The sequence below is a fragment of the Diabrotica virgifera genome, chromosome 4 (assembly GCF_917563875.1).
Source record: "Diabrotica virgifera virgifera chromosome 4, PGI_DIABVI_V3a".
NCBI lineage: Eukaryota > Metazoa > Arthropoda > Insecta > Coleoptera > Chrysomelidae > Diabrotica > Diabrotica virgifera.
In genome coordinates this window covers 50139275-50166412 of record NC_065446.1, presented here as the reverse complement: position 1 = coordinate 50166412, position 27138 = coordinate 50139275, and the positions used below count along the sequence as shown (strand labels likewise).

The window sequence follows — 27138 nt, the reverse complement described above, 5'->3', positions numbered from 1 at the left end:
TTATTGTTATATTAATTGATTATAGTCTCAGAATTGTAATTAATTATGTTTTAACAATTGACATTGACACTAATTAATTATTTGATAATGATCATTGTTGATTAGCGTTCGAACAACCGGCCCTTAGTGTATCAGGATAAATCGTTTTTTCCGATTATAATGCCATCTGCTATGCGCAATTCGAAAAAATACCTCGAATAAAAGTTACTTATTTTTACGTAAAAAATCTAAATCTGCAATAAAAAATGGGAATTCCTATTTAAGATTTTAAAGTTACCCCCCACCCCACCTCCAGGGGTGCAGTGGGGGGGTCGTGTTTGTCATAATTCGATGGATTTTTGAAAATATTGAACACGTATTTTTCAGTTTTTCGATCGGATGTTCATTTCGCGAATTATTCGACCGTCCCGCTACATTGGGGACACCTTGTATAAACAATATTTTGTTACTATACGGGGTGTCGCAGATATCTTTATGTTTCCATACTTTACGCACGTACTGTATAAATTTTGTCAACATTTCTCACATTTCTTTATTTGCTCGCTTTCCATCTCTATTTTTTGTGGTTATAGCCCGATCAGGGAACACAGAATTTTACGAAAACCTCCAAAAAAATAAATGAAGGGTGCAAATTTGGGAATAGGTAGCTAAAATTGTCTATTATTATATAAGAAAAAGTTACAATTCTATATCCCCTCCATTTTACAAAAATTGGGAGATAGGTACGGGGTGAAAATTATTTTCTCGGCGATGAAAATATATACGTTCAAAATAAGTCCGAAATTGTATAAAATGACTAATTCTAAGTAACTTTTGTTCTATAGAGTTTTTTCACTAAGTTAATACTTTTCGAGTTATTTGGGAGTGAATTTGTCCATTTTTGACAAAAAAAAACATGTTTTTGGACGGTTTTTCGCAGATAACTCAAAAAGTAAGTATTTTAGCGAAAAAAATATTTTTAGCAAAAATATAGCTTATAAAAAACTGAAAAAATGGTGTATGCATGAGGTCTGTAGACCCAGTAGAAGCAGAGTTGTTGCTAATGAAACGTATGTTCTTCTTCGTCAAATTCCAAATCGAATATTTAAATTTGAAATAACCCAAAAACGGAGCTCTTTTCGTGAAAAATCCATTATAACTTTTTTAAATTATTTAAAAAAGGTTTATTTTTGTTTTTTAAAAAAACTTTTAACATTAAAAGTGAGTAAGTTACGCTCAAAATATTGCTGGTCTTTTTTATTTTTTGCTAAAAAAATCGCGAAAATCACCCCCTAATTAGCTTCCCAAATAAAATTAAACGTTACCGCTTCACAAGTTACTTTACTTATGTATTATTTATATTATCTATTTGTTTCATGTGTTCAAAGTGCTCATTTTTGAAAAAAATTGGATTTAAAATTAAACATTTTTTCTAATTCTGAAAAAAATGGATTTTTGTATGGAAATAACTTAAAAATTATTAGTAATACCAAAAATCTCAAAGAGTAATAAAATGTTCGTTTTGCTTTTCTGAATATTTTTAATTTTTTGTTTTCTTGTTAGACAAAAATTGGTTATGCTGTGGCTGTTCAAAATTTGCCAAAACTCGTGATTAGTTACTCGTTCTAGCAATTTTAACTACCTACAGCTTTTTCAAACTACAGCACTTAAAATTTATTTGTAATGCTAATTAGGGGGTGATTTTCACGATTTTTTTTACCAAAAAATAAAAGGGACCAACAATATTTTGAGCGTAACTCACTTACTTTTAATGTTAGAAGTTTAAAAAAAAAACAAAAATAAACCTTTTTTTAAACACTTTAAAAAAGTTCAAATGAATTTTCCCCGAAAAATGCTCCGTTTTTGGGTAATTTCACATTGAAATATTCGATTTGGAATTTGACAAAGAAGAACCTACTTTTCATTAGCTACAACTCTGCTTTTACTGGGTCTACAAACCTCATGCATACACCATTTTTTTTTTCAATTTTTTATGAGCTACAGTTTTGCTAAGAAAGTTTTTTTTTCAATAAAATACTTACTTTTTGAGTTATCTCCGAAAAACTGTCCAAAAACATGTTTTTTTTTTTTGTTAAAAATGAACATATTTACTCGCAAATAACTCGAAAAGTATTGACTTCTTAGCGAAAAAACTCTATAGAACAAAATTTGTTTAGAATTAGTCATTTTATCGAATTCCGGTCTTATTTTGAATGTATATTTTTCACCTTCGAGAGGGGTATTCCCCTCCATTTTTGTAAAATGGAGGGATGTAGAATTGTAAACTTTTTCTTATATAATAATAGACAATTTTAACTACCTATTTTTAAATTTTCATCTTTCTTTTATTTTTTTTGGGGTAAGATTGTTCTTTGATCGGGCTATTAGTTAGATGATATACATATTAAAAAATGTTAACATACTTTTAAATTCGTCATGCAACCAACAAAACCGTCCACAGGTATACCAACTTCTAAAGCCAAATAATGAGGAAGGCCACCGAGATGCAACCAAGCAGTGGGGCGAGGAAATTTATCTATTTTAGCTATTTGGTCCCCAGTCATAGACAAGCTGTCATTTACTTTAATTGATGCATTACAATGTTTGAAGTCCTTACTAAAATCCAACCTAAAAATATGATATCAAACAGTAAAAAGGTAAAAAACAAGAATATTTGTTTAAAATATTACCCAGCTTTGATGTTCATATTATATCCATTGTTAACAGGTACTTTAAGTTCACTGAGCAACATAGTTTGGTATCCACAAGAAAACTTAAATTTTAGGAATCCGTTTTCCATGTATAAGGCCATATGCGGAGAATCTACATTGGAGAAAAAGATGATACCATCATTTGCCATAGTTTTAGCTACAAATTCAACATCCAAATGGTAAGTCGAAACATGAAGTTTATGTGAAAGGTAAGAGTTTCCACCAAAAGCTGCTCTTTTGACACCAAGTTTCGATTCACAGAAAGCCCCTTCATAGTCAAAATTGCAAAGGCACTGAAATACATAATAATGTAAAAGTTAACTCTAAGAACCGAGACAGAAGAGTCACTCTGCAGCGCTACTAAGTGGATCCACAAAGTGGCTTAAACAGGCGATTTTGTAGCCCCAATGATTTTGTAATGGACACCACAGTGGCAAGGATCTTCGCCACTGTGGCGTTCATTACAAAATCATTGGCGCTACAAAATCGCCTGCTCAATGAATCCAGAGAGTAGCATTGCAGAGTGGTTCGTCTGTTTCTGCGCTTATAGAAATATATTTGTTACCTTATGTCTTCCCTCTATGTATATACATGTACCTCCATTTAAACATTTCGTTCTACTGTTTGTGCAGTCTATAATCACAGCTATAGTGGTTCCTTCCGCGGTTGTAGTTTCTAAAGTTGTAGAAATAGTAGTTGTATCGGTTTTTACATCTGGTTCTGTTGTAAAAAACGTTGAAACAAATGTAGTAGTTTCTTCAGAAAATGTTCTATTTCTTTCTCTCTCCATAACAGTCGTGCTCAGGGTAGTAGTGTCTTCAAAAAGGGTAGAAAAAGTTGTAAATTCTGTAGTCTCAAAAGTTGACAACATTGGCGCACTGCTAACTTCTACAGGGAAAGTACTTGGAAATTCTGAAGAAGTTGAGGACATGTTTGAATAAATAGTGGACGTGGAAGGCTCGAACTGAAAATCTGTGGAGTAAACTGAATATTCAGTAAAAGGTGAAGTAGTAACGGTGGTACTTTCAAGATCAGTGGAAGTGTTCTCTTCTGTAGTGGTAGTATCACTCGTACCAATAATTAATTCCGTAGTACTCATTATGGTGGTATCAATAGTACTACTCTCAATAGTATTTGGTTCTGTGGAACTAATTTTTTCAGTATAACTTTCTATAGTACTGCTGATAATGTTATCTGTAGTTATAGGTATAAATTCTGTTGTAGAAATACTTGTACTTAAGGTAATATCAAAAACTGTTGTGACAGAAGTTGGTTCGTTTGTACTAGTTATCGCAGTAGTACTAAGTGTCGTATTGGGAAAAACAGTGGTTAAAAAAGTTGATTCAGTATTAATAGTTGGCACTTCAGTTGTGGTACTAAAGGTAATACTTGTAGATATTGTCTGATTATCATAAATAGTTGTAGTAGTTATAGTAGTTACTGGACTGACGTAGCTGCAGTCTAGAATACCATTAGGCAGTATAAGGCATTCGCATAAGACGCCAGTTAGACCTGGAGGACAAGAACATGTGAAATTGTCTACACCATCAATACAGCTACCACCGTTCTTGCACCTAAAAAATTCTTAAATTGTAAACAAAAACACAGAATACATATATCTATTTAAATAAAAGAGTTTAAATATATTAACAAAATGTCCTTACTAATACAAGGCGGAGCTCTTAGCCCAACGCTGTTTATATTGTTTATGGACCAAATAATTAAAACATGCACAATAGAAAGCAGAAAATTAAATGTTGGACACAGATATCTACGTAGAGTAGAAATATCAAAAGGAGTGTTTGCAGACGACTTGGTGTTAATTGCAAGAAGTGAAAATTATTTACAACACAACACTGAAGTATGGAACAGAGTATTCATCGAAAATGGAATGGTAATAAACAAAAGCAAGACCAAAGTACAACAGATCGGTGAAGAGAGACAGGAGCTAAGAATAGAAATTGAAGGAACACAAATTGAACAAGTGAAAACTTTCTCTTATCTAGGTGTAATAATTGACCAGGCAGGCACTCAAGATGCTGAAGTAAACAATAGAATAGACAAAACAATAAAGCTGTACCATGCAATGAATAAAAAATTTATCAGTAGTAAAGAAATTTCAAGAGAAACAAAAATAAAAGTGTTCAAATCAATTTATAGACCAGTACTAACCTTCGGCAGCGAATCTTGGGTCTTAACAAACCGACAAAAAAGCAAGATCCAAGCCATAGAAATGAAGTTCCTGAGAAGAGTAAAAGGCGTCACTAAATTAGACCGACTACGGAAGGTAGACATAAGAAGCGAGTTAAAAATACCATCCACATTGGAGTATATAGAGCAAAGACAATTATGTTGGTGGGGACATCTATAACGAATGAAAGAAACTAGACCAGTTCGAAGAGTATGGGAAGCAAAAATATCACAAAATAGGAAAAGAGGAAGACCCAGACAAACATGGGATAAAGCAATAGGAGCCATTCTGTAAAAGAAAAGATCAAACTGGATAGATGCCAAAGCGATAGCACAAGACAGAAAAGAGTGGAAAAAATTTGTATATAGATAATTTATACTTTTGTACTAATTTTCTCATGTACTAATAGTATAAGAGCTGGGAGCGGATTTTGTGCGTGATAAGTAATATGGAAAAACTATACGGGGATCTGTTGAATTAGTGTGTACATGACTATCCCCAACGGCCGGAAACCAGAGTGGGGGACGAGGGTAGTTATAAGGGGTCAAAGTGGCGGTTTTTATTATTTTTTTTGTGACGCTCATGATCGAGATAGTACACCAAAATTTGGGAATGAGTAGGCCATGGCGTCACTAAGTAAAATCAGTAGGAGCGGAACGCTGCGTGGTCGACAAAGGGGTGGGGGTAGGGGTGAATATAAAAAATATAATGGATTTTTTTGCGAGGTTCGTGATTGAGATAGTGCACCAAAATTTGGGAATAAGTAGACCATGACATAAATAAGTAAAATCCCCAGATCCGGAAACCAGAGTGGGGGACGAGGGCAGTTATAAGGGGTGAAAGTCGCAGTTTTTATTATTTTTTTTCTGACGCTCATGATCGAGATAGTGCACCAAAATTTGGGAATAAGTAGGTCATGACGTAACTAACTAAAATCTCCAGGGGTGGAACGCTGCGTCGCATACAAAGGGGTGGGGCACGGGTAAATATAAAAAATATAAGGGATTTTTTGCGACGTCCGTGACTAAGATAGTGCACCAAAATTTGGGAATAAGTCAACCGTGACATAACTAAGTAAAATCCCCAGAGGCGGAAACCATAGTCGTGGACGAAGGGGTAAAATCGCGGTTTTTATTATTTTTTTGTGACGCTCATGATGGAGGTGCACCAAAATTTGGGAGTAAGTAGGTCATGAGGTAACTAAGTAAAATCTCCAGGGGCGGAACGCTCCTTGGGGTACAAAGGGGTGGTAGGCAGGGGTGAGTATAAAAATATAAGGGGTTCGATCGTGATCGAGATAGTGCACCAAAATTTGGGAATAAATAGATCATGACATTACTAAGTAAAATCTCCAGGGGCGGAACGCTGCGTGGGGACAAATGTGCTGCGTCACAAAAAAATAATACGAACTGCGACTTTGGCCCTTTAAAACTACCCTCATTCCCAACTCTGGTTTCCGGCCCTGGAGATTTTGCTTAGTTACGTCATGATCTACTTACTCCCAAATTTTGGTTCACTATCTCGATCACGAACGTCACAAAAAATCCCTTATAATTTTTATATTCACCCCTGCCTCCACCTCTTTGTCGGTCACGTAGCGTTCCACCCCTGGATATTTTACTTAGCTACGTCATAACCTACTTATTACAAAATTTTGGTGCACTATCTCTATCATGAGCGTCACAAAAAAAAAAATAAAAACCGCGACTTTGACTCCTTATAACTACACTCATCCCCCACTGTGGTTTCCGCCTCTGGGGATTTTACTTAGTTATGTCATGGTCTACTTATTGCAAAATTTTGGTGCATTATCTCAATCACGAACGTCGCAAAAAACCCCTGAATATATTTTTCATATTCACCCCTGCCCCTTTGTCGGCCACGCTGCGTTCCACCCCTGGAGATTTTACTTAGTTACGTCGTGACCTACTTATTTCCAAATTTTGGTGCACTATATCGATCATGAGCGCCACAAAAAAAAAATAATAAAAACCGCGATTTTGACCCCTTATAACTACCCTCGTCCCCCACTCTGGTTTCCGGTTCTCGGGATTTTACTTAGTTATGTCATGTTCTACTTATTCCCAAATTTTGGTGCACTATCTCATTCACGAACGTCGCAAAACACCTCTTATGTTTTTTTATATTCACCCCTGCCCCACCCCTTTGTCGGCCACGCTGCGTTCCACCCCTGGAGATTTTACTTACTTACGTCATGGCCTACTTATTCCCAAATTTTGGTGCACGAGCAAGTTTCGATCACGAGCGTCACAAAAAAAATAATAAAAACCGCGACTTTGACCCCTTATAACTACCCTCGTCCCCTACTCTGGTTTCCGGCCGTTAGGAAAAGTTATGTACACAACTAATTCAACATATCCCCATATAGTCTTTCTATATTACTTATCACGCACAAAATCCGCTTTTATCTCTCCGATTATAAGATTTTTCATCACGTTTAATTCTGTCCAATCAGGTTATTATTATACTGGGGATAATCTACTTACATTAAAATACCGAGAATAAATTTTAAGTATTTCATATTCTCATTTTGACAACTGTCACATTTAAGAAAATTAACCAAAATAAAGTTCTAATTCTGCATCTAATGCCAAATTTTCACGAAGGCAAATCGGCAATTTTAAGAGGTCGAAGTTTACTTCCGTAACACTATTTCATAAATAAAACTGTATTTATAAATAATTTTAACTAATATTTTATTGATACCTTCGTCTGAATATTTTCTTAACCTGCTGATGCTGTTCACTTTGACAAGTTGTAAAACATTGATTGTGATAAAAATGTCACTAAATGTTTATCTACAAATACTTGAATTTTGTATGTAAGTATTAGAAAGTAATCTGTCGAATCAATAAGGAAAATATGCTCCAGTTTGTTTCTCAAACTTGTTTCCATTCGGTAATAGTCTCTCGAGCCCTGGTTGCTCTCATGTCTATTGCCAGGCAACAAGTTTTCAAAAAACTGTCGCATTATTTTCTCACTCTCTTGTGATATTAATGTTGATAATATTATATAAGTAATACCTGGGACCAAGCTGACATTCATCATATTGATACTGACACAGATCTCCATGAAAATCAGGTACACAGTAACATACATGGTGGTCATTTTCGTAGATACACAACGCTCCATTTTTACATGGACTATCATCACATATCTGCATTACTTCTTCACAATTCCTGCCAGCAAATCCTATAAACGTAATTACTATCGTTATATTTTTACATCTAGAAAACTCAATACATAAAAAGTTGTACATATATTAAAAGCATTTTCTTCTGCAGATGGGGCATTTTCGCACAAAGTTATTGACTCAATTTTCCCAATAATGCACAATAATATTAGCTATTGACAGTTTAACCTTTTTCAAGATAGTGAATTATGTCTTTGCAACCCCAACATACAGTGGCAATACCCTTCCCAACCCACTCGAGTCACTCTTGGCCGCTTCAGAGCACTTTTTCCGTCTTTAGGTTACTACCGAGTATTCATTATATCCTCTGGTGTTTAGCAGTGGATACAAGTGTCATCAACGGTTAGGAACTCACACCAAAAGTCCATTTGCTTGATAACAGTCTAAGAGCTAGTGACCCTTCGACTAACGGTCTTCCTGTAAGGCTAGAAATTTGTATAGTGATAATTCATAGCACACCAAGGCTAAAAACAATGATCTGGCAGGCATCAGCCTTGCACGTGTATCTACCAGGTGAATCGAAAAGTGCATAGTTTAGGGGTAAAATAAACTTTCTCCTGTAAAGTTTAAATTTAAGTATGTGTTTGAGTAAGTCATTTAGAAGAAATCTGTACAATGACAGGCGATTATGAAGAGCATAAGACCTTGTCAAACGAGGGGAAAGATAAGGGGTTTTTCCTAAAATTAATTTTTTTGCATCGAACAAAGTTTTTTAGATTTTTTGAATCATTCCAAACAGAAAAGGTCTTTAGTAACTTTTCTCTTAGGTTAATAGTTTTTGACATATACGCGATTAAAAATTTAAAAATTGCGAAATCGGGCATTTTTAACCCTGAATCGGACATTTAACTGAAAATTTTAATGTTACCAAGGTAGGTAGATATTCTTTAAACATCGATTGATGAAATCCACAATTGATGCACAACCGGAATATCTTTTTGAATCGCGGAGTAATTTACAAAAGAAATTGAGAACAGCTGTTGACCGTTGTTCATTATGTTCAAGCGTGCTGACGCGAACCTGCTGCAAAGCGAGTCGAACATAGGGATATTCAACACTATCTCCCTACCTTCGACTCGCTTGGGTCAACAGCTGTTCTCATCTTTTGTAAATTACTCCGCGATTCAAAAACATATTCCAGTATGCATCACTTTACGATTTGACAGACAAAAAAAATTGAAAATAAAAGTTGGCAATACTAACAGCGTTTTTCTCAAAACTTATTTTTTCGAAGCCTGTAGACATTGTAACTCAAAAACTACTTGACCAACTCACCTGGAATTTTGTACATATTTTCTTTAGACATTTCATGAGGTAATACTGTCGAGATATTTTTTGTTTTATGCTTATATTTTGTTTAACAATAACAAATATGTTGATTTTCACCCTATTTTCTGTAAAAAATTTCGTTGTTTTGATTTCTGAGTGCTACTAAAAAGTCAAATATCATTAAAACTCAAAGAAACTTGACAGTGTTACCTCGAGAAACTCATAACCTAATAAAATATTTTTGAATTTTTTCTCTACCATGATCTAATTATAAATTCTGATGTCCACCGCAAAATTCATTGTTTTTTTGAGATGTCTTTAAAAAATTTGTCACCGTTGGCTTATTTTTCAATATTTTTTCTTGAATTTTTTTTTGAATATTCTTTGAATTATACTTAATATGCTTATTTAATTTAAAAATAAAATTATTCTCTCATAATTTCAAAAAAAATTCACAAAAATGTGCTTAAAATGTTGATTTCAACCCCTACGGCCCCCCCTTAAGGAAAGCTATGACACGATTCTGATAGGCAACCCATTCTGGTCGTGTTTGCCTATGTATGAAATTTAATTAAAAAAATGTTTCATCCGGCAATCAGATGGGTACATCTCGATCTCCTATTCGGATCCCTTACTAACAGAGATCCTGTCCAAAACGACTTAAAATGAAATATTTAATTGTTAAATTTCTTTCCTTTTCTGTGTATAACTGTTTTATACTTACCAAACAAACAAGCACATGAGTAGTCGGCTAACAGGTCTATGCAGATAGCGCCATTCTGACAAGGGGCTGAGAGGCATTCGTCTATTTCCCAGTCACAAAGAAAACCTCCCCAACCTACAATAAGGGTAACCAAATTGACAAGATGAATATCAATTTAGGACTTTATGTAAAAGGTAAGACGTAAAAGGGCCAATGCAAATTTTTCTTTTCAACATGCTTTGTTGGTCCAGTGAGTGCTATAGGGAGAACAAAATTTAGTGGAATGTCTTTCCGCTGTATAAAGAAATTCTTTAGTTTATATATTATAGCTTATGGTATAAAATATTATCAGCTTAAACACCAATAATGGAAAATAAGAATAAAAAAATGCTAAATTAAATACAAAATTAAACATATTTTTGGATGCATGGACGTCAAGACTAGGTCAAAAAAAATCATTATTAAGCCTGGAGGAGGTACAACTAAGGAAAACAATTAAATTTAAATAAACAAAAATAAATATAATATATAAAATAAAAAAGTCAAACTATGTTTTTAAAACATTCGAAACGTTAACATCTGAAGTAATCACATTATAGAGAAACATAGTGAATTTTTTTACAAAACAGTTTAAATTTACTTAGACTAGGCTAGATTATAGTAGTTTGGTACCATAGAGCACCATAGACATATTATACCTAGATTGCGCACTGCAATCTAAAACTATGCGACCAGTGCGACCGAGAAAAATGACTGTAGGTAGTAGGTATAGGCATCTCTTTCTAATCGGCGGGGTTTATCGACCATGTGTATTTCCCACTGCTGCCGATTTGAAAAACTCCGCCGGTTAGAAAGAGATGCCTATACCTAATACAGTCATTTTTCTCCGTCGCACTGGTCGCTTAGTACATATTAGATTACAGCGCACAGTCTAGGTCATCATCATTCTCTTTGCGGGGTCGGCTTCCCTAATTGCATTTCTCTACACAATTCTATCTTGAGTCATATCAATGTTAATTCCCTTTACCAACATGTCCTGCGTTATCGTCTCCCCCCCAGGTCTTCTTTGGTCTTCCTCTCCTACTCCTTCCAGGAATCTGCACTTTAGCTATTCGTCGTATTGGGTGATTAACGTCTCGACGTTGAACATGACCAAACCATCTTAACCTATGCTCTCTCATTTCGGACTGGGACGTTTCGCCGTCGCCGTTTCGCCGTCGCCATTTCGCCGTCGCCGTTTCGCCGTTGAGCCACTTCGCCGTCGCCCGTTTCGGCGTCGAGCCAGTTCGCCGTCGGCCGTTTAACCGTCGCCATCCCGGCATTGGTTAAGTTTACGAGAACGTGATAACATACTAGCCTTTTTTTATACTAAATGTCAGGGACATACTTCAGTACAAATCAGTCAGTACAAATTAAGGACAATAAACAAGAGTATAATTAGAATACATCATTAAATAGATAAATATGACTATTATCAGATTCCCGGAAATAAACAATATTGAGAAAATTGATTTCAATTTCAATTGTTTTTACTGTATGAAAAATAAAAAACTTTATTTTGCAAAAGTGATAGTATATAATCGTTCGAAAACCATTCAAAACTTATATACAAGTAATGATCATCCCGAAATTATAAGTACGAATGCTAACAACGAAATGGCGACGGCGAAATGGCTCGACGGCGAAACGGCGACGGCGAAATGGCGACGGCGAAACGGCGACGGCGAAATGTCCTAGACTCCTCTCATTTTGGCATCAATTGGTGCCACACCTAGACTTCCCCTAATATACTCATTTCTAATTTTATCCTTCTTTGTCACTCCACTCATCCATCTAAGCATTCTCATTTCCTCCACATTCATTCGTTGTTCCTCTTTCTTTTTCACTGCCCAACATTCAGTTCCGTAGATCATAGCCGGTCTTATGGTTGTTTTATAGAATTTTCCCTTCAGCTTCATTGGCATTTTTCTGTCACACAACACACCACTCGCTTCTTTCCACTTCATCCATCCAGCCCTAATCCTACTGCAAGCATCTCCACCTATTTCTCCATTACTCTGTAATACCGATCATAGGTACTTAAACTATTGCTTTTCACAATCATTTCACCATCTAAAGATACTATTTTATTTGTAGTAACTCCATCTTTAAATGAAAATTCGAAATACTCTGTTTTTTTCCTGCTAAGTTTTAAACCTTTTTCCTCCAGAGCTTGTCTCCACTCGGCCAGTTTTTGTTCTAAGTCTGTTTCAACATTTCCTATTAACACTACATCATCAGCATACATTAGGCACCATGGAATGCTAACCTGTAGTTTCGCTGTGATCTGGTCCAAAACTAATGAGAATAAATAAGGACTAAGCACCGAGCATTGGTGTAATCCTACTTTCACCTGAAATTTATCAGTCTCTCCCACACCTGTCCTAGCACTAGTCGTTACTCCCTCATACATATCTCTCACAATCTTTACATATTCTCTCGAGGAACTCTATCATATGCTTTTTCAAGATCAATGAATAGTATATGAACCTTGGTCTCTTTATTCCTGTATTTTTCCATCAGTTGCCTTACAATGAAAATTGGATCTGTTGTTGATCTGCCCTGCATAAAGCCAAATTGATTATCGGATATTTCGGTTTCTTCACGTATCCGTCTATCAATTACTCTCTCCCATATTTTCATGGTGTGGCTAAGCAGTTTTATAGCCCTGTAGTTTGTACATTGTTGTACGTCTCCCTTGTTTTTGTAGACAGGTACTAATATACTGCTTCTCCATTGGTCTGGCATTTGTCCAACTTCCATAATTCTATTAAATAGACCTGCTAGCCAACTTATTCCTGTCTCTCCCAATGCTCCCCATACTTCCCCAGGAATGTCATCTGGTCCGACTACTTTTCCTTTCTTTATTTTTGAAGCGCTTGGACCACTTCCTCCTTTGTCATTCTGGTAACCATTGCTGTTACTGTCTCCGTTAACTCCACAGGCTGTCTGTCAAATTCTTCAATTTAATAAACTGTAAAAATATTTCCTTCATCTATTTTTGAGATCCTTTTCGTGAATTAGTATTTTATTATTTTCATCTCGGATACATCTAATCTGATTAAAATCTCTTGTTTTCTTTGCTCTCTGTTTGGCTATTTTATATATCTTTGCTTCGCCTTCTATGGTATCAAGTTCATCGTATAGGTTTGAGTACGCTTCCGCTTTAGCTTTTGCTACTGCTACTTTCGCTTCCTTTTTGACGACCATATAGTTTTGAAGATCTATGTCCAATCTGGTTTCTTGCCACTTTTTATATAATTTCCCCTTCTCTTTTATTTTTCCTTGTACTTCATTTGACCACCACCAAGTCTCTTTAGCCTCAAACTTCTTTCCTGACGTTTTCCCAAGTATTTCAATAGCCGTCTCTCTAATAATATTGGCCATATTTCTCCAAATTGTGTTAGGGCTTCCTTTCATCTTCCAATACATTTTTTCTACTATTCTTTCCCTGAATAGACCTTCTTTCCGTTTTTTAGCATCCACCACTTGATTTTTTGTGGTCCTCTCCGATATTTTTGTTTAGTTTCGCTTTTTACTTTGATGTCCAGAACAAGCAGCTTATGTTGTTGGCTTACTGTCTCACTAACTATATTACTTTGCAGTCCTTGCATTCACGTATGTCTTCTTTCCTTATCATAAAGTAGTCTATTTGGAATTGATGTAGTCCACTTTTGTAGGTAATAAGTTGAGTTTTGCGCACAGTCTAGGTATTATATGTCTATGTAGAGCACTTACAGACAAACGGACGTTTTACTTATAGAAAAGTATAAGGTTTAAAACAGACGAACCACTCTGCAGCGCTACTCTGTGGATCCACAAAGTAGCTTCCAATGATTAGCCGTAATTTCTTATAGCCTAGTCGGGATAGCATTTGACCATGCATTAGAAGCTGCCCCAAATTTTATTTTTCTAATCTTTAGGGAGGGTCAATATTAGTATAAATTTAAAATCTCGACTGAATTCCACCGTTGCGTTAGCCGCCATCTTGATTTTAAACGAGAACCGTTTTTGCTCAATATCTCCGCCATTTTAAATTTTTTGACAAAAAGTGTAGAAACTGAAATTGTTGAAAATACGATTTTCTATAATTTCAGATATTATAATTTTTTTCGTGAGGTCGATATTTTCCGAGTTATGAGGGCAAAATAGTGACAGTTGTAGCATAATTATTGAATTATTGAATTATCTCGTTTATTATTAGTTTTACAACAAATATATACCTATACAAAAATGAAGAGAATTAAATTTTGTACAATTGTGGTGCCATACATTTTTTTGATAAAATCAATATTTAAGGTAGTACGTATGTGGTAAAGGTGCGAGCGTAAGACCTGATTGATTTTGTAGCAATTGTTTTTGTTCAATATCTCCGCCATTTTCAACTTTTCGACAAAAAGTGTAAGAACTGAAATTGTTGCAATTACGATTTACTACAATTTTTCGAGAGAACCAGTGGCGGGTCTACAAGAGGGGGAAATGGGAAAATTTCCCCCAACAGGGTCCAAATTTAAAAAAAAATTGTTGAAACATCACGATATATTAGCTGACATAAAACTTAAAATATCGAAAGACAAATTCAACCAATAAAACCCGCTAGTTAATAAAATTAAGTGAACTTAATGTATATAATGTCTTTTTATGTCTTTTATATATTTAGTTTGGTTGATGTTTCATTGGAAGTTTCAAAAATTGTATAAAATATAATTCTCTTTATTTTTGTTTATATACAGTTATGTCGTAAAGTTAATAATAAATGAGACAATTCAATAATTATGCTTCCCCTCCGCTTCCATTATTTCCCCCTTAACTCGGAGAATATTGATCGTATAAAAAAATTGTGCCAAAGAAATTGTAGGAAATTGCATTTCCAACAATTTTCTTTCCCACCATTTATGTCGAAAAGTTGAAAATGGCGGAGATATTAAGCAACAACAGTTCTCATTTAAAATCAATATGGCGGCTAATGCAACCGAGGAATTCAGTCGAGATTTTAAATTTACACTACTATTGATCTCTCCTAAAGGATAGAATTATAAAATTTGGGGCAGCTCGGAAACAAAATTCAATTCAATAATTATGCTCCCCTCACCACTTTTTACTATCATGTAACTCGGAAAATATCAACCGCATGAAAAAAAATTGTTAAAAAGAAATTGTAGGAAATTATATTTTGAACAATTTTAGTTGAAAATGGCGTAGATATTGAACAAAAACAATTGCTATAAAATCAATCCGGTCTTAGCGAACGGCTCCACGGGCGAGAAATTGACGCTAGCAGTAGCCGTAAAACGAACTTAAGGTTCCACGGAACGGAATAGGAATAGCCGAACGGAACCGACTACGCACAAGTCCTGTAGTCGGTACAGTTCGGCTATTCCTATTCCGTTCCGCGGAACCTTAAGTTCGTTTTACAGCTACTGCTAGCGTCAATTTCTCGCCCGTGGAGCCGTAGCCTTACGCTCGCGCCATTACCGCATACGTACTACCTTAAATATTAATTTTAGCAAAAAATGTATGGCACCAAAATTGTGTAGAATTTAATTCTCTTCATTTTTGTATGGGTACGTACATATTTGTTGTAAAACTAATAATAAACGAGATAATTCAAAAATTCAATAATTATGCTCCAACTCTCACTATTTTCCCCTCATAACTCGGAAAATATCGACCGCACGAAAAAAATTATAATAAATGAAATTATAGAAAATCGCATTTTCAACAATTTCAGTTTTTACACTTTTTGTCAAAAAATTGAAAATGGCGGAGATATTGAGCAAAAACGGTTCTCGTTTAAAATCAAGATGGCGGCTAACGCAACGGTGAAATTCAGTCGAGATTTTAAATTTATACTAATATTGACCCTCCCTAAAGATTAGAAAAATAAAATTTGGGGCAGCTCCTAATGCAAGGTTAGGCCTGTTATTCGTCTAACCCGACTGGACTATTATGTAAATTAAACGTGCCATTCCACACGAGCGACAGTGGCTGGCCACTGTCGCAGATCCTCGCCACTGTGGCGTCCATTAAAAAATCATTGGGGCTACAAAATCGCCTGTTTCAGCCACTTTGCGGATCGACAGAGTAGCGCTGCAGAGTTGTCGTATGTCTTAAACCTAACAAGTACAATGAACCGCTTCATTTTGCATTTGTGGATTACATCAAAATATTCGATTCCATAGAACTCTGAGCCATATTAGAAGGAAAAAAAAGTCTACAATAGGAAAATGGGTAGAAATGCATAACTGAAATCCAAAAGTGAATCAATTTGCCAAAATCAGTAAGTATATTAAGGGCCCGATTTTATTATTCACAAGGTATTCCGACACTAATTTTATGCAAATAGATTAGTCAGAAGGTTTTTGGGGTTACTGAAAACGATGAATACGCTATCAGAACCGACCTCTGAAAACCGAAAACCCTCTTAAATCCAGAAGATGAGGTGCATATCAGTGACCCTGGGCACTAAGTGCTCAGAGGGTCGGTTCTGATGTCATATTCGTGTTCAGCAGCCCCAAAAACGTCCCACGTAATCTGTTCTATCAATTTAGTGCCGATGTGCCTTGGAAGTAACCCTGAGCGCCAGGTGCTTCGGAGGTCGGTTCTAATTACGTATTTGTGTTCAGTGACCCCAAAAACCCCCTGAATAACAAAAGCTGGTCCTTAATGTACTGATTTTGACATGTTTATATACTTTTGGATGAATAGTACACTTTTAAATAGCAGTAGGAATGCATTTCCACCAATTTTTATATTGTAGACTATTTTTTCCTGACGTCATCCTGAACACAATGAAAAAAGTTGCAAGCCTCTAGGTGTTGTATGTAAAAATCGATTTATTTAGGTATTTTAGTGATAAATGCCCTGATCTACATAGATTAGCAATTCTTAGTATTAATATTATTAAACGGAAATAAAAGGAAATAAAACAGTTATATTTATTATTTACCCGTTTGACATTTGCAAGTAAAAGTCTCGCCCGGGCCCTCCTCGCAAATGCCTCCATTTGCACATCTGGTTTCGTTGGTAGCATTGCAAACGGCTATGTCAACTTCACAGTGTACTCCTGAGTAACCAGGAAGACATCTGCAGGTATATCCATTTTGTGCGTCTAAACAGGTACCATTGTTTTGGCAAGGATTACTGTCGCATTCGTTGATGTCTTCTTCGCAATGAGTACCTTTAAATTTCAATATGATACAGAATATACAATGAATATGCAGTATACAATGAATGGGAGATTTTGGAAATAAATCCCGAAAGAGGTCAATTTTTATTTTTAAATTATGATTTTTTGGCATATATATCATACTAGTGACGTCATCCATCTGGGCGTAATGACATAATCGATGATTTTTTTAATAGAGAATATTGGTCGCGCACTTGCTCATTTGAAAGGTTTTTTTTTTTCAATAAATTTCCGTCGTCAAGTATTACGTCAGATGCCCTTCGTTGCTACGGAAAAATAAACATTCAGTGACACGAAAATGATTAATGACAATTAGTATTTTACAACTTGTCAAAGAGAACACCATTAATACGTTTAGCAAGTATGCAGGTGAAGATTGAAGATATCAATACAATATTAATTAAAATGATCTACAAAAACAGTTTTATTCATGAAATAATCGTACCGAATTACACTTGAGCTCTTAAAAATTAGTGATTTGTTTTGCCCTCGTGACACTTTGACATAATTTCACTCCCCCTCGGGTCGTGAAATTTGTCAAAACTGTCAAAGTGTCACTCGGGATATAAATCGATAATTTTAGAGCTCTCCTGTAATTACTACTGTTAATTCTTGCTTTTTCTTATGTATTTTACTCCAATACTAAAATGAAAATATATCCATAAAAGCCCATGGGGCCTAGTTTTTTATAATTCTATATAATTTATAAGAATTATAATTTATGTTAAAATACACATTTTTTATGTTGTATGATAGCAGTCAATTGCATTTTGAATAAAATAAACTATATCTATAGGGACATACCTCCTGTTCAATTTCAATTATTAATTAAATTAAAAAATATATATATTTTTGATACCCTGTATAAATAATTATGTTTAATTTATTATTTATACTAATGTTTATATTGTTGAATTTTTTATTACGGTGCCTTATATAATGGCGTTGGCCATTACATTTGCCCATTTAATCTTATTTGCAGCAGTCCTGTATAGTTCTATGGAGGTCATATTCGTCCATTGTCGTAGGTTTTTAAGCCAAGAGTGGTGTCTTCTTCCTAGTCGCTTTTGCTATTGATTTTGCCTTCGATTCTCTCTCTTCAATCCTGACCCCCCGGAGGGAGTGTGGTGGTCGACGTGATGTCGTGTATTGTCCGTCTCCAAAGATCTCTGTCTCTGGTAATTTCTTTTAACTCATGCATAGGTCTTTTGCATATTCCTGTAATTTGATCGATCCATCTTGTTGGAGATCTTCCTCGTGATCTTCGGCCTTCCACCTTTCCTTGTATAATGAGCCTTTTCATGTTTTCTGTGTTTGCTCTCATAACATGTCCAAAGTATTTTAATTGTTGGAGATGTACTTTACTGGAAAGTCGTTGGCTAACTTTTAGCTCTCTTAAAATTGAATTATTTGTTCTATAGTCGGTCCAAGGAATTCGTAGCATTCGTCTCCAACAGAACATTTCAGTGGCGTCTATCTTTCTTCTTTCCGAATTTCTCAGGGTCCAAGATTCACATCCGTAGGTCAGTATTGGGAATATTAAGCAGTTGATCAACCTCATCTTTAACGCTCTTGAAATTTGACAGTCCTTCCATATTGTGGTCATTTTTGCTGTGGCGACTTTTGCTAGATCACATCTAAGTTTTATTTCTTCCTGTAGTGACCCTGTGTTTGTGATTAATGATCCCAGTTATAAGTATGAGCTCACAACCTCAAACCGATCAATTGTGGTTATGTGTGGATGATTGTTATGTATTCTATCCACTATCATGATCTTTGTCTTTGATATGTTTAATTGCAGACCAAATATTTGACTTTCGTTTTCAACCAGTCGTATAAGATCAATCAGCTCTGCTTGACTATTTGCAAGAAGGGCTGTGTCATCTGCGAAACGTAGGTTGTTTATTTTATGACCATTTATTGAGATGCCTTTTTCCCATCTTTCAAGTGCTCTTCTCATAATATGCTCTCCATATATATTGAATAATTGTGGGGATAGTATACATCCCTGTCTGACACCCCGTTCTGGATGAAATTCGTTTGAAAGTGTGTCAAGCACTTTAACTGATCCAGTAGTGTGTTCGTATAGTTCAGTTATAAGCGAAATAAGGTGTTGGGGTACGCCTACTTCTTTTAGTATTCGCCATAAGTGTCTCCACTTGACCCTGTCGAACGCCTTACGATAATCTATAAAGCATTATGTACAGTGGAATATTGAATTCCCTAGATTTTTCGATTATCTGTCTGATATTCAATAGGTGTTCTCGAGTACCTCTACCTTTGGTAAATCCAGTTTGCTCTTGTGGAATTTCTCTTTGAATGAATGTTTTTAGGCTCTCATTGATTATATGTATAGTATTTTTACTACAAAAACGTTATTACGTAGGTCAAAATTTTTGACGTAAGAGAACTGTCAAAACATTAGAATGTGACTTTTCATTATTGCCGTGTTTATAATAAACATAGCAATAATGAAAAGTCACATTCTAATGTTTTGACAGTTCTCTTACGTCAAAAATTTTGACCTACGTAATAACGTTTTTGTAGTAAAAATACTATAGCATTATTTTACTGGCATGTGATATAAGAGAAATAGTTCTATAATTGTCGCATTTATGGAAGCTGCCTTTTTTATGAATTGTCGTTATTGTAGATTTTGTCCAGTATTCAGGCCATTGTTTAGAATGCCATATTTGGTTACAGAGTAGATGAAGTCATTTTACGCCAGTTTCTTCTGTGGCTTTAAGCATTTCGGCCTTCGATTATAAGTTACTTAAAGCAGTTCATACTTTTGATTTCTTACAATGTGACCAAAATTGTTTGTTTCCGTTCTCTTATTATAAGTAGTATAAGCTCTCTTTCCTTATTCAGCCTCCGCAACACTTCCGCATTTGTCGTATGGCTCATGTAGGATATTCTGAGCATTTTACGGTAACACCAGAGTTTAAATGCTTGGAATCATTTTTGTGTTGCTTCTGTCATTGTCCAGGCTACAACACCACAGAGCAAGGTGGAGAAAACATAGCACTGAAGTATTCTAGTTCTCAATGAGATACCCAGCTGGTGGTTACATAGAACTTTTTGCATTTTGTAAAATACTGTACATGCCTTTTACAGACGTGTTCTTATCTTTAGTGAGTGGTCCAAAGTTGCATCAAGGTTAATTCCAAGGTACGTTATTCTTGTTAATCTTTTCAGATCTGTTCCATCGACATTGACCTTCACCCTTCTGTTTTGGTGCTTGCTCATGACCATCGTTTTTGTCTTCTTTGTATTTAATTTCATTCCAAATTCTCTACAGGCTGACGTTACTCGGTCCATAAGGAGTAGCAGTGCTTCAGCATTATCTGCCAGAATGACCGTGTGATCACCGTATCGCAGGTTATTTATACATTGCCTGTTTATAATTATACCATCTTTATTGTTGACTACAGAATTGAATACCCTTTCAAGTGAGCTAGCAGACGACCCCTATTCTCATTTTCCATAGATGGAAAACGTCACTAGTATGATATAATATATATTATGCCAAAAAATCAGAATTTAAAAATAAAAATCGACCTGTTTCGGGATTTGTCCAACAAGAAGATCCAAAATCGCCCTCACTGTATATTATGTTGTATACTTTTCATTTTTTTTATATCGATCAAGTTGTTTTGATTGTTTGTGAATTATTATAATGTAAATAAAGTTTTCCTAACTACAGTTGAGTCCGCGAGTCTTTACCCGTGCGTCATTAATAGGGCTTTTCATTCACAGTCATTTGTTTCGAGCTTCTGTCATGTGTCACATAATATTAATATATCTACGTCATACGTTATTGATATAACCAATGATACAAACCAAAGACGTATGACGTAGATATATTAATGTTATGTGACACATAACAGAAGCTCGAAACAAATGACAATCGATGAAAAACCCTATACCTGGCGAGATAAAACACATACTTTTTATCTAGCATCATTCTCTTCCACGCATGAAACTCATGGCAAACAAGCTGACGTTTGTTATTAAGTAAAAACACATGTTATTTTTATGAACCATCTAGACTCAGTGCATTGAAAAGAGATAGGTACAAAAAAAGACGATTCGGTATGTTTTCATATTTTAAGCACAATTTGTTTGACGTTTCTGCTTTGTTTACTTTTGTGGCTGTCTGTCAGTTTAATTTTTTGCGGTTTTTGTCGAATTTTTGCGTTTTGAAGTTTCTTTATATTACACAAACAGTTGTTTTCACAACTAATTTTATAATTGGACTTTGAAATTTTAAGGTAAATAATTATATTTTGGCAATTAATATTTAAAACATACAAAGCTAACGTCATTCACACAGTAAAGAGATGATTGTGTTTAGATTTCCGTCAAAGTGAATAAAATAACAAAAATAAAATATGTTATTGAATTTTTTTATAAATTGTTTATTTATTTATTAATCAATAATAATAAAAAATTTATTAAGCTACTTCAAATGTAGCTGTAATTCTGCACAAAAATTTTGAAGCAAAACTTACATTTGACATTCTATATTTGATAACGTCAAATTTTATAATAAAACCCGTAATCGGTACAGTAGCCACTTTCTGTCAGTTGTTGTTGCGTGAAATAGATTTCCGACTTATTTCGTACCTATGCTTTAAATGATGACGCACGGGTAAAGACTCGCGGACTCAACTGTAAATAAATTTTATATGTGATAACAGCATAAATAGTCCAGAAAGCCACTGCGCATCCGCTAGGAAAAATATTCTAATTCGGATTTTTTGCACAATCTTACTCAAAAAGGACTCCTTTTAACAAATTTGCATGTTGCCAGGACCGAAAGGTGGTCAAAAATTTTTTAAACGTTTTTTTTTTGTTTTTTTCCTAAAATTATTTTTTTGCATGGAAAAAAGTTTTTTTAGGTCTTTTGGGTCATTCCAAACAGAAAAGGTCTTTAGTGACTTTTCTCTAAAAATGATAGTTTTTGACATATAAGCGATTAAAAATTGAAAAATTGCGAAATCGGCCATTTTTAACCCTCAAAAACTATGTGAAAAACTGAAAATTTGAATGTTGCCAAGGTAGGTAGATATTCTTTAAACATCGATTGATGAAATCCCGAAGAGTTTTTTGCAATACAATATTCAAAACTCCTTTGTTTTTTAATTGCTAATCAAGCGTGCGCGACACTATTTTCCACCGACAGTATGGTGCAAATGAAAGGAATAAATTCGTTATTTCGTAAACCGGCAACTTTAAAAAAAAATCCTGAAACAGGTCGATTTTTATTTTTAAGTTATGATATTGTGGCATATATGGTATACTAGTGACGTCACCCGTCTGGGCGTGATGACGTAATCTATGATTTTTTTAAATGAGAATAGGGGTAGTGTGGTAGCTCATTTGAAAGGTTCTTCAATTCTCTATTCAGTAATATAAAATTTACATAATTGTTTATACAAGGTGTCCTTCTACTTCTTTTTTTGTCAAATAATTTAATTTAATAAAAAAATTTTGGACACCCTGTATAAATAATTATGTAAATGTTTATATTACTGAATAGAAAATTGAAGAACCTTTCAAATGAGCTAGCACACGACCCCTATTCTCATTAAAAAAAATCATCGATTACGTCATCACGTCCAGATGGATGACGTCACTAGTATAACATATATGCCACAATATCATAACTTAAAAATAAAAATCGACCTGTTTCAGGATTTTTCCTTAAAGTCGCCGGTTTACGAAATAACGAATTTATTCCTTTCATTTGCACCATACTGTCGGTGGAAAATAGTGTCGCGCACGCTTGATTAGCAATTAAAAAACAAAGGAGTTTTGAATATTGTATTGCAAAAAAGTCTTCGGGATTTCATTAATCGATGTTTAAAGAATATCTACCTACCTTGGAAACATTCAAATTTTCAGTTTTTCACATAGTTTTTGAGGGTTAAAAATGGCCGATTTCGCAATTTTTCAATTTTTAATCGCTTATATGTCAAAAACTATAATTTTTAGAGAAAAGTCACTAAAGACCTTTTCTGTTTGGAATGATCCAAAAAACCTAAAAAACTTTTTTCCATGCAAAAAAAATAATTTTAGGAAAAAAAAAACGTTTAAAAAATTTTTGACCACCTTTTGGTCCTGGCAACATGCAAATTTGTTAAAAGGAGTCCTTTTTGAGTAAGATTGTGCAAAAAATCCGAATTAGAATATTTTTCCTAGCGGATGCGCAGTGGCTTTCTGGGCTAAAAAAGGCGTATAAGAACTTGAATGCAATATTCTGTTTTAAAATAACTTGCGACATCTCGTAGCCAAAAGTAAAAGGTATGTAGAAAGTGTAAACTTAAATATAAGTTTCTTCTGTTTTGCATTGTGAAAACTACATTTTCTTCAGTTTTATATAGGCCACCAATATTTCAATATTTAATTTGGAAATTAAAACCTTAGATAAAATAACTTTTTATAAATAAATAAACCTTTCATAAATATATTGAAGTTGTAAGTACTTTTCATTAAAAGATACCCAATGGAATAATACATAATACATGACTATACAATATACATGAATATACAGAATGTAAGTACATTCATATAATATTTTTTGAATCTTGAGAAAACGTGTATACAGGGTGTCCAGAAACTCCCCGGATAAACGAAGACCCGAGATTCCTCAGATAATTTTAAGACAATTTAACGCAATTTATCTACTTCAAAAATCTAAGCGTGTGCTCACTACGGAGACCAAAGGATGGTATCCTAGCCTAGAGCATAATATCCTACTCTTTATATTCGTGAGTTCTGACATTCAAAATAATGCATTTATTTTACATACCTATCGATAATATAGTTTCGATCGCCAGGTAAAATAAATACATTATTTTAAATTCGAGAATTCACGAATATCAAGAGTACGATACCATGCTCTATGCTCTACAGGCCCTACTAGACCATGTGAGAACTGTGAGCGTAACATACGGACTGAACCTTAATATTAAGAAAACTAAATTCATGGTTGTCAGCCGTGTAAATTTAGATCCCGGGGCACTAATGGCAGATAGCGAAGAGATCCAGAGAGTCGACAGATTCACTTACCTCGGAACTACCCTCAACTCACAATGGGACCACGCTCAAGAGATTAGATCCAGAATTGAAATGGCACGGTCTACATTTATCAAGCTGAGATCCTTGCTGTGCTGCAGTGATCTCAGTTTGGGAACAAAGATGCGGATAGTGATGTGCTACGTTCTTCCGGTGCTACTGTATGGAGTTGAAGCCTGGACACTGACGCAAGCCACTGAAAAGCGGATTGAAGCCTTCGAGATGTGGATCTACAGGAGGATACTAAAAATATCTTATGTGGACCATGTCACCAACATTGAGGTCCTACAGCGCATGACAAAAGAAAGAGAAGTGCTTAATTTAGTAAAACAACGTAAGCTTGAGTACCTTGGCCACGTGATGCGGAACGAAGAAAAATATCGTGTTCTTCAACTAGTCAGGAAGGCAAAGTATTTGGCAGGAGAGGACCGGGACGCCGTCGTATCTCGTGGTTGAAAAACCTCCGACAATGGTTTGGGATAACCTCCGCGGAGCTGTTTCGCAGAGCAGTCAACAAAACAACGATAGCCTTGATGATCGCCAACATCCGGACTGGATAAGGCACTGAAGAAGAAGAATGCTAGGATACCATCCTTTGGTCTCCGTAGTGAGCAAACCCTAAGAGAGCTACAGCTCTTTGAAGATGGCGCTTCTTTTTTGTATTTAACGTTCAACAATTTTTGACACTGGATTATTACATTGTGAAGTAGGTATTATAGTACCAAAAAGTACTAGGTACTCTTGCTTTAAGTCGGCAAAATGTTAGTTATAAGTCGGTTATGTTATAAATCCAATAAGATGTAAATTGGAGCTGGAGGGTCAAATAATATAACAAGTCATGGAGTTTAAATATCCATCACACTATCTAGCTATGGAAAGCTCGACACAGAAGTGAAATATCAAGTGATTATGTAGAAAAGGCGAATAAATGAAAAAATCGGAAAAGAAATGAAAGACAGAATTTACAAAACAGTCATCAGACCAATTTCAACGCTTGGAATAGTATTCCTGATTCTTGTGACCAGCTGAAAATTGAAAAACTCACATTTGCTGTTCTTTTCCTTTTCGGTTCTACACATCATCATTAAAAAAAATGGGATTTTGCGCCAAAAATGTTGTAAAAATACAGTGTTTTACGAAATAAAACCCTACAAAATGAAATAAAATAAATTTTTACGATGATTAAGAAACGAATATAATATTGCCCAAAAACGAGAAAACGCGTTTTAATTTTTTGGGGGGTTATGAATGGGGCTAGGGTAGAAGTTCAAACATTTCTTTTAATTTTTTTAAATTTAAAAAAAAAATTAAACCCCTACCCCTTTAGTTTTAAAACACGTGGTTTTTTTATTTTTGGAATATCGCAGGGAGCTTTATTCACTATCTTAACAGACTAGACCCTTTAGTTTTTAAAAGTTTGCTGACCAAGCAGATTTGGCTCCCTTTTTTATTTTAAAATTGTTGTAATGTTCATATTTGGCTCTTTGGCTAAAAAGTTTGCCGACAATTGGTCTAAGCACAAGTGACAAAAAATATTAAATATTAACTAAACAACGTTGCTAGTAAGTACTTGTTTAGAAATATAAATTCCAATCAAACGAAAGAAAAGGATGGAATTTTCGATTGTATGCTCTCTAAAATCCTGGCCCGGTGAACGGAAAAACAAAAAGGCTAACGCAGCAGTTATATTGTAATCTGAGGCATAGACTGGAATGCGCTAATGTCTGATCGGCCTATGGAGGAGCAGATACGGCAAGGACTTATGGCTAATGGATACTCCTCCGTAGGTCCCTACCAGAAGGGTGATGTATGTTTTTGCTTTTTATATGTTTATAGATGGAAAATTAACTAATTTTATACAAAGCTTTCTATATTTAATTGTACAGAAACTATCAACACAAAAATTCAGTACTTACCAGAATATCCAGCTGGACAGGAGCAATTAAACATAGCGATTCCGTCGATACACACCCCACCATTTTTGCATGGAGATGACCAACATTCGTTCCAGTTTGTTTGGCACTGTATGCCAGTATAACCATCGATGCAGTAACAGAAGTATGTGGAGTTTAGATCATCTAAACAAACACCATGCACGCATGGGTTACTCAAGCAAGCAAATCCGTTATGCACACCGGGGAAGTCCAATACAAAGACGGATAGCATAAACAGCCATTTCTGGCTACGGATTTGGTACATGTTGCATTATTGGCTTTTCCCTGTAAAACATTTACTATTATATACCTTTACTTTGATATTACGGGGATCGGAGCAAAATGCAAAATTGTGACGCATGTCAAAATTTTCAATGTGTTTTAAATGTACTCATTTTTTCGAATCCTGAAAAAACTAATAAGTATTTTTGAAAAATTTAAACGCAGAATGAAAGACTATATTACCGAGGGCCGAAAAGTCCCTTAGAATAAATAAAAAAAAAAGACTAACTTTTCACTCTAATGGCATATAAAACAACATAATGCTATTCTACATCCCACCAGAATGAAAACAATGGGAACCTTCTCTGGTTACACCTCCGAGGCTTCTACAATTTGCAAGCCATACGGATGCTGAGACTAAGGAAGATGAGGGAATTCTACAATTTGCAATTCACGTCCCATCTGCTCAGCGCGGTAAAGTTCCAACGAGAATAGTTCCCTTCGTACTCCAATCAGAGTAAATGTAAATCAAAAATGAATAACCATTTTCAATTTCGTTGCAAAACGAAAACACAGCCGAACCATATTCTAGTCCAATCAGAGA

At 35.0% G+C, this 27138-nt stretch overlaps 1 protein-coding gene across 1 annotated transcript in view; it reads right to left on the bottom strand.

Annotated features, from left to right (window-relative positions):
• LOC114327465 (protein eyes shut) overlaps positions 1-26592 on the bottom strand; it is a 70163-nt gene extending 43571 nt beyond the window's left edge. Inside the window, exons 1-7 of the mRNA XM_050649217.1 lie at positions 26295-26592; positions 17056-17286; positions 10089-10202; positions 7933-8094; positions 3256-4274; positions 2670-2983; positions 2403-2607 (exon numbers count right to left, since the gene is read on the bottom strand). Coding sequence (XP_050505174.1) covers positions 2403-2607; positions 2670-2983; positions 3256-4274; positions 7933-8094; positions 10089-10202; positions 17056-17286; positions 26295-26577 — 2328 coding nt within the window. The 5' untranslated portion in view covers positions 26578-26592. The remainder of the gene's footprint in view (positions 1-2402; positions 2608-2669; positions 2984-3255; positions 4275-7932; positions 8095-10088; positions 10203-17055; positions 17287-26294) is intronic.
• Between the last annotated feature and the right edge of the window lie 546 nt (positions 26593-27138).